This window comes from Vespa crabro, chromosome 25 (assembly GCF_910589235.1).
Source record: "Vespa crabro chromosome 25, iyVesCrab1.2, whole genome shotgun sequence".
Classification (NCBI taxonomy): domain Eukaryota; kingdom Metazoa; phylum Arthropoda; class Insecta; order Hymenoptera; family Vespidae; genus Vespa; species Vespa crabro.
In genome coordinates this window covers 2,774,987-2,786,282 of record NC_060979.1, presented here as the reverse complement: position 1 = coordinate 2,786,282, position 11,296 = coordinate 2,774,987, and the positions used below count along the sequence as shown (strand labels likewise).

The window sequence follows — 11,296 nt, the reverse complement described above, 5'->3', positions numbered from 1 at the left end:
AGAGAGAGAGAGAGAGAGAGAGAGAAAGAGAGAAAGGGAGAAGAAAAAGCGAATGAAGGGTCAAAGAAAAAAAAAAAATGAGAAAAAAAAAGGGAAAGAATTTCGTTGGAGAAACAGTCGGTACATGTGTCGTATATTAAATAAATAAATAAATGAATGAATAAATAAGTAAATAAATAAATGAATAAATGAATTAACGCCGATTAATCGTTAAATGAATAAAATAAATAAAATAAATGATTAAATGAATAAATAAATTAATTAATTAAATTAATTATTAAGGTGATTACATTGTAATTATAGTATGTACATTAATTTATTTCGAATTAAACTCCAATATATTGAAATACATTATATAATAAAAGTGTAAAAGTGTACGAGGTAAACATATTATTATGATAATATATACATATATATATATATATATGTATATATATATATGTATACATATGCAACATACATACATACATAAACATACATATATATGTATATATATATATATAATGCAAGAAAGGTGACGAGAAAGATGGTGGTAATTAAAAAAAAAAAAAAAAGAAAAAATGGAAAAAAAGGGGAAAAAAAAAGAACAAAAACAAAAAGTACTGTTTATACGATAACAAAAGCAAGAGTGTAATATTAATCGTAACCGTGATTATTCATTTATTAATACCAATGATTCATGGAAACGATGAAAAAGTTTATTTACTTGTAATGTTATCATCATTGTATTTATTCATATTTTACAATAAATAAGACAACAGATTCTTTATCGTTTATTACGAATCATACTAAACCAATAAACAATTTCTTTTGGATATAAATTAATAGAAAAGAAAGATCCTTAAAGAAAAACGAAGATCGTTAATAAGAAAATAAATATTATTTTTTAACAATTAAATATCCAATTTAACATTCGTCGAAATCTTTTTAATTATTTCGAATGGATGATTTTTTATTAGATTCGACATTTCAAATTTCGCGCCGGTTCTAATCTACACGATCGAAATTTTTCTGTTTCGTTCCGTTCCGTTCCGTTCCGTTCTGTTCTGTTGTTTTAACAATCACATCGAATCGAACAAATAAACGTATAATTATTTTTTCTAATCCTTTGATAAATGAGACATTTTAAATTTTACGCCTTTTCTAATCTAGATAATTGAAATCCTTCATTACGTCTCGTACGAATTAATAAACAATTATTTCGATATAATAAATAAAATAATTATCTTTCAATCATTTTATAACATTCGTCCGATCAAACGATTATCACATACCATATATATTTAAATATATATATATATATATATATATAAATATGTAAAAGCTAGAATAAAAAAAAAAAGCAGGTTAAGTCTCAAATGTTCTCGTATTTTCGATCAAACAAACCAAAAAGGAAAGGAAAGAAAAAAGTAAATCGCCATTCTAACCTCAAATCTTAACAATCGATTAATTAATTTCTTCTACGATGTATATACATATAAATATATTTATATATATAAAGAAAAAACGTCAAGGAAAAGAAAAATATTTCTCATTAAAAAAAAAAAAAAAAAAAAAAAAAAAAAAAAAAAAAAAAAAAAAAAAAAAAAAACCGACCTTAAAAAAATAACCTCAAAAATGAAAACGAAAAATTAATTCGAGTACGAGAGGGAGAGAAAAAACAATTATTTATTAACGCGATAATTTTGAAACATTTCGTTTGACAATCATAATACAATCAATAATAATAATAATAACAATAATAATAATAATAACAATAGTAACAACAATAATAATAATAATAATAACAATAACAATAACGATGATAATTAAGAAAAATAATAGTAATCTAAAAAGAAAAGAAGAAAGAAATCATGTACGTGTAATCATGGTCGATGGTACATTTGTAAGTCGTATACATCAGTGCGTTGTCATCGAGAAGAAACCGAACGCATGAAGAAATATACACACACATAGACACACACGTACACGCACGAGCCTTTGTACGAGTGTTTATATCGGTTTAGTAATGGCGACGATATATACGTATACATATATATATATATATATATATATATATATATCTTTCAATGCTCTCCGATTTTCAATATTCACTCTCTCTCTTTCTCACACTCTCTCTCTCTCTCTCTCTCTCTCTCTCTCTACGTATACGAAGTTTACACAAGTACACGTCTTATGAATGTTCCGTTATGATATAAAATGTAATTGTGTTGGTAATGGCGATTCCGAAAATTGTGGTTGCGTTGGTAATAGTGTTAGTGAATCGTAATGGCTATTCCGATAGTTGTGTGATTGTGTGTTGGTAGTAATGGTAATGATTGTAATGGCGATTCCAACAGTTGTAGGAATTGTGTTGGTAGTAGTGATAGTGATGATAATGGCGATTGCGACAGTTGTGTTTATATTGATTATGTTGGTAGTAGTGGTAATGGTGGTGGTAGGTTGCCATCGTGGAAGAGATCAGCAGGCGATTCATGTATATCAGTGTAGTGATCGTCAGTGTGTCGTCCAAAAATAGATAAATGGACGACGAGCGTGCCGTTGTCCTCGTATGTGTTCGGTGGTTTTATTATCCCAATGTGACAATGTTATACCGTATAACGAAATTATTTATAATCAAACAGATTTAATTGATGAGGGATTGTTATAGTTAGTAATGGAGGTTCTTAAAACTACACAAGAAATCGTTCATGAAGGATGGCTCATCAAATCGCCACCTACTAAACTATGGAGAGCTGTAAGTTTTATTTGTTTAATGGCATTATAGATGATTTATTGGTCGTTCAATTTTTCTTTTCCATCCCCTTTTTTTCTTGTTTTTTTTTCTTTTCCTTTTGTTATTGTCATTATTATCATCGAGCCTAAAATGAAATTTATTATTGTATCATTTGTTTACATTTGTTCATTTGTAAGTTAATTCCAACAAAACTTCTTTTTTTTCTCTCTCTTTTTATTTTTTTTTCCTCATTCTTTTACTTACAATTGAAATCCTAACCTTAATTTTTGTCCTTTATGTTTTCATTCTATTATACTATTGTATCCTTATAATTACGTTATCAAAAGTTATAATATTTTTTAATAGGATTACTTTAATTTTAATTTAATTTTTAATTTTCTTTAAACAAAGAAATGAATCTCTATTGTCTCTTGACAATAATGTCGGTTGGTTCTTTTTCTTTTTTGATTTTTGATTACAGCGATGGAGAAAACGTTGGTTCGCATTAAGACACAGCGGTGAATTACCTGGACAATACTTTTTAGAATATTATACGGACAGACGTTGTAGAAAATTAAAAGGTCGTATAGATCTTGATCAATGCGAACAGGTAATATATAATTTATAAGAAATTTTTATATCATTTGTCAATTGTTATTATATCATAAATATTTTTTCTAGGTTGATGCTGGTCTTAGGTTTGAAAATTGTAAACAAAAATATCAATTTACGTTCAATGTTAAAACACCAAAGAGAACTTATTATTTGGTAGCTGAAAGTGAAGCCGATATGAACAAATGGGTCGCTGCTGTTTGTCAAGTTTGCGGTTTAAAGGCTTACACTCAAGATGAGGAACAACAATGTCAAAGTAAATCGTTATTTCATTTATATTATAAAAATCAAAGAGATAATTTTATTCTATGATTTATGTATAAAAACAATTTTTTATTATATATATATATGTATATATATATATATATATATAGTGTTTCAATATGAATCCCAAGAATCACCACCGATCTCACCAACAAGTACAATATCTGGGCCTTATATTCCTATTAGCGAATGTATATCTGGTCGTCGTCTTAACGATACCAGTTCTCTTAGTTCAGGAATGGGACAAGGACCAGAACATTATGATGCTCCAAGAAGATTAGCACCTTCACCACCAAGATCACCTACGACTACTGACGCAGAAAGTGTCTTTACGGATGATGAATGGACAGCTCCTGTACCAAGTGTCAATTGGGATACATTTCCAGGTAATAAAAGATCGATCAAGAAAAGGAGAAGAACAAAGTTATCAATTGTATATATAATTGAAAAAAAAAAAAAACATATTAAACTTAATATATTAAACTTAACATATAAAAACAGCCGACTCCAGAGGTCAGAATTCTGTTGACGCTGAGATAGGCTCATGGAGCGTTAGAAAGAGATTTGGAAAGTTAAGAATAGTGGATTCAACTGTACCACCTGCCGTAGAAAAATTACCAGCACCACCAAGACCACCTAAACCGCCGCACATGTTACCTGAAAATCCTGGACATAATTATTTAAATTTGGATGGTGCTACTGAAAGTTCAAAGCCAACAACACCTGCTACACCAGCGCCAAATACTATTGCAATTGGTACGGTAACGGATGAATCATATGATTTTCCTAGATCCCATCAATCTGGACAGACAACGGAGAAACATGTTTATTCTAATGCCGCACCAAGTACAATAGAAGAGACACGTGTTTTCCGATATGATTTTCATGAGGATGAACCACCAAGTCCAAGATCGGAAAGTTCAGTGACAGCAACTTATTCGAATTTACCAAGTCCATTGATAAGAGATAATAGTACAGTTGTTTCAATATCATCATCATCAACGATTGCTGTTCCACCACCGCCTGTTGTTTATAGAGAATTAAAACCAGGTAGAAAAACAAGCGATTCTACGTCAATTATTAGCAACGAGGCATCACCTGGTACTAATTTATCAACGTTAGAAATGAGCTCTAGCGAACATTCACCTGCTGAACCGCCAAGTATTAATAGAAAACTTAAACCACCATTGAACAAATCACCTATAGAAGGTAATTATTATTAAAAGATAATTTTATTATTGAATGGATTAGAATTAATCGATCAAATGTTATTAAAGTGATATCTATATAAGATTATTAATGAATTGATTTATTTTATAGGACCATTACAACTTGCTTCACCACCTGGAAGAGGTAGAATGCGAGCAGCACCTAGTCCTACTCCTCCAATGCATACGCATTCCGTTAGACATCAGTCGACGTCGGATGAGGATAATAATGCTTTCGATGATAAAGAGGAGGTAAATAGTATGAAGGAAAAAAAAAAAAAAAAAAAAAAAACAATGACGTGCGTCAAATCAAGTCACACTCGACAATTGTAATTACATCTTTTACTTTCCTTTTTTTTTTTTGTTTTGTTTTTGTTTTTTATAGATATATTATTATCAGGATCACAATAATACGTTTATACCTGCGTCAAATCGACGTTTAGTCGTTTTGCAATATCTAGATCTTGATTTAGAGGCAACGGAAAGTTTTGCCTCGTCGACGTTACCACCTGCCCAATCACCACCAAATACTACGGTCTACAAAACTGTTGATTTTTTAAAAACCGAGGCTTTCAATCGTACACGACAACGCGTCGAAGAGGAAAGGAAACAATGTACCGATGAGTTAACATAGCTTATATTTTTATATCCTCCCTCCCTTTTTTTTTTTTTTTTTTTTTTTTTTTTTTTTTTTTTTCAATGTCATCGAAAAGATCAATCCAAATTTTTAGTTAAGTTAATTAAGTCTCTAGAGAATTATTAACTTTTTTTTTTATACGCACATCTATATATATATATATATATATATATATATATATATATATATATAAATATATATATGTATATATATTATTACATTGACTAAAAAGAAAGAGAGAGAGAGAGAGTGTGAGAGAGGGAGAGAGAGAGAGAGAGAGAGAGAGAGAGAGAGAGAGAGAATAATATCACATCTTGTATATTAATTATTGTATAATGATTTTACGTGGTTCTTGGTATGATTTCTTTTTTTATTATTATTTTTTTTTTTCTCCAAGAAAAAACAAACAAAAAAAATCTGAGAAAAGACTGTGCGAAACAAACAAGCGCAGTACTTATTACCGAAAGAGAGAGGGAGGAAAAGAAAAGAAAAGCAACAAAAAAAAAAAAAAAGAAAAAGAAAAAGAAAAAGAAAAAAAAAAGAGAAGAAGCTTACTTTTTATTCCGTACCAAAACGTAATTAATAAATTTTGAATCGAGTAGATGATGTTTGACGAACTCTTGTAAAGAGTTAAGCTGCCTGACGAAAGAAATATATAGCAATATTCAATGGACCAAAAAAAAAAAAAAAAGAAAATGTAATATTAAAAAGAAAAGGAAAGAAAAGAAAAAGACATAAAGGGAAAGAAAGATAAAACAAAAAAAAAAAAAAGAAAAGAAACAAAAAAGCAGAAAGAAAGAAAGAAAAGGAAAAAGAAAAAGAAGAACTAAAGACAAGAATCAATGGTATCGTTGACCCGACTGGTATCAATTGCTTTGCATTAAAAATTTGTAAGAAAAAAGAAAAAAGAAAAAAAAAAAAAAGAAAAAAGAATATATGTGGGGGGAAAAAGGAAGGATGGAAGGAAGGAAAGAAAAAAGATAAAACAAAAAAAGAAAGAAAAGAGTTTTCATATTTTTTCAATAGTATTATTAAGTATAAATGTGAATTTATTAGGTAAGTTTTTACATATAAATGATATATTACAAATGATAATGGAGGAGGAAATAATTTGATTTTTTTTTTTTTTTTTTTTTTTTTTTTTTTTTTTTTTTTTTTTTTATTAACGAATTCACACAACGATTTATTAAGTTTTAATTAATAATATTTTTAAACGTTCACAAAGCAAATGTTACATATATATATATATATATATATATATATATTTCTAAATTTTATTTTATTTTTTTTTTTTTCACTCTTCTCACTTAGATGTAATAGTGTGTTTATCGTATCGCAGGCAAAAGGAAAAAAAGAAAAGAAAAAGAAAAAAGAGAAAAGAAATGTCGATCAATAAAAGAAAATTTCTAATAATTATGAATTCGTTCGAATAATATTTTTGAATTAATAATTGTTAAGACAAAAAATATGTTTCCTTTAATTGTATTGTATATGTTTGAGTTTTTTTCTTTTTTTTTCTCCCTTTTTTGTTTTTTTTTTTTTTTTTTTTTTTTGAATAATGATTTATTTTATATTACATATAATGATTTATTTTTTATTACAATTTAATTGTCTATTGCATATTATTAAAGATGCTATTTTTATCTATTTTGAATAGATATGCATGCCATGAATTTAATATGTACATATATATATATATATATAAATATATATATATATATATGTGTGTCTGTGTGTATGTATGCGTGTCATGTATATGTATATGAGCACATGTTTTTTTATTGTATGTATTATTTATATTTTACATTATTATTATTATTATTATTTTTTTTTCTTTTTTTCTTTTTTTTTTTTTTTTTTTAAATTAATCGACAAGAAGTGTCAAATAATTCTTAAAAAATTATTTGCGCGAAAGGGCGGCGGGGGAGGGGATGGGTGGGAAAAAGGAAGGGGAAAGAAAAAGAGAGAGAGAGAAGAAGAATTAGAAGAAACTTGTGCTCGACGAAAACCCATGATTGATTTAATTTCCAAATGAAATTAAAAATAGTAAAAGAATTAGATATTAAATTAGCGCAATTAGAAATTATGCATATATGTAATTATTATAATATAATTATGATGCAATGCACGAGTGTATGTGTGTGCGTGTGTGTGTGTGCCTCTGAGTCTGTGTCTGTGTCTGTGTGTGTGAAGTCTTGCATATCACTAAAAAAAGAAAAATGATAAGGAAAAAAAGAAGGAAAGAAAGAAAATATATTGTGCGAATCACCAAAGCATTCACACATATCTGTATCACAGAAAAAGGATTAATTTACAAAAGGGATGATAAAGGAAGAAGAAGAAGAAGAAGAAGAGGAAGAAGAAGAAGAAGAAAACAAAAGATGAGAAAAAGAAATGTTGCCTTAGATGTTACCAAATAATTTTGCAATTATCCATTAACACAAAATGTTAGTAACAATTAGGGCAATAAATTGTGATATTGCAGTCCTATGCTATTATGTATAGAATTCAATATACACATAAAGAGTAAATAAATCGTTTATATAGTTAAATAATATAGATATATACATACATACATATATACACATACGTACGCACGTACACTATTTTATTGTTCCTTGACTATTTATATTTTACATATTCTTAATAATAAAAAAAAAAAAAAAAAAGAAAAAAAAAAGTAAAAAGAAAAAAAAGAAACAGAAAAAATAGAAAAGAAAAAAAAATTGCAATGATACGTAATAACAATGTAGAAAACTACTTTATCGTCATCGACGTATACGCGTACAATGATTTATATTTAACAAGAATTTGTGATTAAGAAAAAAAAAAATGAAATGGAAAGGAAAAGAAATATATAACGAGATCGAAGGGGTAAAAAAAAAATAGAAAAAGAAAAAGAAACGTATCGTTCATTTTCACGAAGAAAGGAACAAAATGAAAAGTATAAATATTGTATTCTAATACGCGCCATTATCGATTGATAAGAGAGTGAATCGATATTACCGATAGAGTTAGTAGAGAGTTGTTCCGTGCGAGGGAGCTAGTGTACGCTGGTAGTGGGGAGCAAGCGAGCATCTCATTTCATTCGCTCGCCAACCGTCGAGCGAGGTGTCACGCGTCTCGTCGGACGAATATTTTCACGTCGCGTCCTTTTCGTCCGTTCGTTTTCTATCCGTGTGTTGTTGTACGTGTATAATAAATGCGTACGTGTATTTGTAATATCGTTACAGTGTGATTTGTACAATGTGATTATTATTATTATTATTATTATTCTTTTTCTCAATAATAATAATATTAATATTAATAATAATTTATTATTATTATTATTGTGACTCTTTTGTGTATATATTCGTCGTTAATCGAAAAATTTGCAGTGTTTAAATCTTTATTGTGCGATCTAATTTAGATTTCAACTTTTTTTTTTTTTTTTTTTTTTTTTTTTTTTTTTTTTTTTTCCTTCCCATTGTCTTTCATTTTTACGAAGATCAAGAACGATCGAAGGAAATTATTATCATCGAAAGTGACACACAAGTAAATAGACGCAAAGATATACAACGTACATCGGACATAAACGCACGCACGCACGCACGCAGGCACGCACGAAAAAGTAAGTTAAAATTTTTATTAATATTTTCTTTTTATTTCATATACATTTTATTTCATTTCATTTGATTTTCTTATACCTCTTCTTTTAACTTCTTCTCTCGTTTCTCATTTCGACATCGATCGATTCGGAGCCACCTGTTGTTGGCTCAGAAAGAGAGAAAAAGAAGAAGAAGAAGAAGAAAAAAAAAGGAAAAAAGTATAAAGAAAAAAAAGAAACATGGCATCGACTTCGTAACGATCGAACGCGGATTCAAGATAAATATCATTATTATTATTATTATTATTATTATTATTATTAATGTTAATATTAATATTAATATTATTATTATTATTATTATTGTCGTATCGTCGTTTGGTTTTTCTTTTTATTCTCAACTATTTTTTTTTTTCCTTTCTTTCTTTCTTTTTTTTCTTTTAACTCCATTGATGCAAATTTAAAGTAGAGTTATTTTTGATCGTTACGATATTATTATGATGTTATTGCAATGATCGATTTAAGGCAGGAGAGGATTGGTGTATTTGTTTTTCGGTTAGAAAGAGATAGAGATAGTTTTAGATAGAGAGAGAGAGAGAGAGAGAGAGAGAGAGAGAGAGAGAGAGAGAGAGAGAGAGAGAGAGAGAGATACACCGTTAGGCATTTGTTTTTTTTTCCCGCGTTCGATAATGGATTGAATGATTTCGATGGAAAATTTCGATGGATTAGATAAACTAAGATGTAGTGTATATATATATATATATATATAGTGTACATATATACACGTGTATGTATGTATGTATATATATGTATGTATGTATATGTATTTCTGTCTCTTTTCCTCATTCTCGCCCACTTGTGGAGTTCCCGACCACCCAACTGAGTTCTCTCTCTCTCTCTCTCTTTCTCTCTCTCTCTCTCTCACTGTCTCTCTCTCTCTCTCTCTCTCTCACACTCGTTTGATGCGGTCGACATTCCTCACCCTTCGTATACCGTACTCCTTAAGGAATCCAAGCGAGTATGCACGATTAGATTCTACTTTCGAGAACGGAAATACCGAATAGAGAGAGAAAGATGGATGGATGGAATGAGAGACAGAGATAGAGATAGAGATAGAGAGAGAGAGAGAGAGAGAGAGAGAGAGAGAGAGAAATTTAGTTAAGATCTGAAATTTTACTTAAGCGTTTTTCGTGCTTCTTTTTTCTCTTTTTTTCCCCTCTTTTTCTTTTCTTTTTTTTCTTTCTTGACGCTCCTCTACTCCCCCGCTTACCCCCCCCCCCCTCGTCACCGTTCGAGATGACTTCTCTCATCAGATGACACCTTTTTTTTCCTTTTTTTTCTTCTTTTTCTCTCTCTCTCTCTCCCTCTCTCTCCACCCCCTTTTTTTTTTTTTTTTAATGCAAATATTAAAATCTCACAGATAATTTTTATTCGAAGAAAGAAATGAAAGAGAACGTCACGTTTTTATTACTGATTATTAATTGTTTTCGATTGATGAATAATATTTGGAACGATCGATCGGGGATTCTAACCTGAAAAATATTCGATTTTCTTTTTATTTTTCTTCTTTTGTTCTTGTTGTTTTGTTTTTTTTTTTTTTTTACTTCTTATTTCTTTTATCCTTTTTTTTTTTTTTTTTGTAAATATCGATATTACATCTCGTTTTCGTTTTTGGTAAAAGTTTGCGAAATATTCGAGAGCAATTATAACCTCAAAATTTCTTTTTTTTTCTCTCTTTCTTTTTTTTTTTTTTTTTTTTTTTTGGAGAATTTCTGAACATGTGTTTTTTGAGATTAAGATTTATTATTCTGTAAGATTATCCAAAGGATGATACGATTTTATGTTCTTCCAGTATTTCCTAAATATTTTCCAAAAAACGATCTATTTATTTCTTTATATATGTGTGTGTGTGTGTGTGTGTAAAGAAATTGTTTTGAAAAAACTCTGTCGATATTAAAGATCGAAAAAAATAAAAAGATACTCTAGAAAAATATTTTCAGATAATTTACGTTCAGTATTAAATTAATAAAAAAAAAAAAAAAAAAAAAAAGAAAAAAAGAAAGAAAATACGAAAAGAAAAAAAAAGAAAGGAAGAAAGAAAACCCTTTTTGGGTTTTATCGAAAGAATTGTTATTTAGGATTATTTACAAAAAAAAAGGGAGAGAGAGAGAGAGACAGAGAGAGAGAGAGAGAGAGAGAGAGAGAGAGAGAGAGAGAGAGAGAGAGACAGAGAGAGAGAGAGAGAGAGAGAGAGAGAAAATCAGGAAAAGAAAAAC

At 28.7% G+C, this 11,296-nt stretch overlaps 2 protein-coding genes across 4 annotated transcripts in view; both read left to right on the top strand.

Moving 5' to 3' along the window:
• The first annotated feature begins 2,255 nt into the window (after nucleotides 1-2,255).
• The window catches only part of LOC124432517 (GRB2-associated-binding protein 2), an 18,759-nt gene continuing 9,718 nt past the window's right edge, over nucleotides 2,256-11,296 (top strand). The window contains exons 1-8 of one of the 2 annotated variants that reach the window (XM_046981543.1): nucleotides 2,256-2,549; nucleotides 2,651-2,737; nucleotides 3,198-3,326; nucleotides 3,398-3,584; nucleotides 3,703-3,978; nucleotides 4,094-4,801; nucleotides 4,913-5,052; nucleotides 5,186-5,414. In XM_046981543.1, the coding sequence (XP_046837499.1) occupies nucleotides 2,523-2,549; nucleotides 2,651-2,737; nucleotides 3,198-3,326; nucleotides 3,398-3,584; nucleotides 3,703-3,978; nucleotides 4,094-4,801; nucleotides 4,913-5,052; nucleotides 5,186-5,414 (1,783 nt within the window). In that variant the 5' untranslated portion in view covers nucleotides 2,256-2,522. Of the gene's footprint in view, nucleotides 2,550-2,650; nucleotides 2,738-3,197; nucleotides 3,327-3,397; nucleotides 3,585-3,702; nucleotides 3,979-4,093; nucleotides 4,802-4,912; nucleotides 5,053-5,185; nucleotides 5,506-11,296 lie in introns of those variants that run through there. The other variant, XM_046981542.1, reaches the window with a different exon arrangement.
• LOC124432516 (heat shock protein DDB_G0288861-like) overlaps nucleotides 8,089-11,296 on the top strand; it is a 73,356-nt gene continuing 70,148 nt past the window's right edge. Inside the window, exons 1-2 of one of the 2 annotated variants that reach the window (XM_046981540.1) lie at nucleotides 8,089-8,685; nucleotides 8,925-9,047. The gene's annotated coding sequence lies outside the window, so the exon portion shown is untranslated. Of the gene's footprint in view, nucleotides 9,048-11,296 lie in introns of both variants that reach the window. The other variant, XM_046981539.1, reaches the window with a different exon arrangement.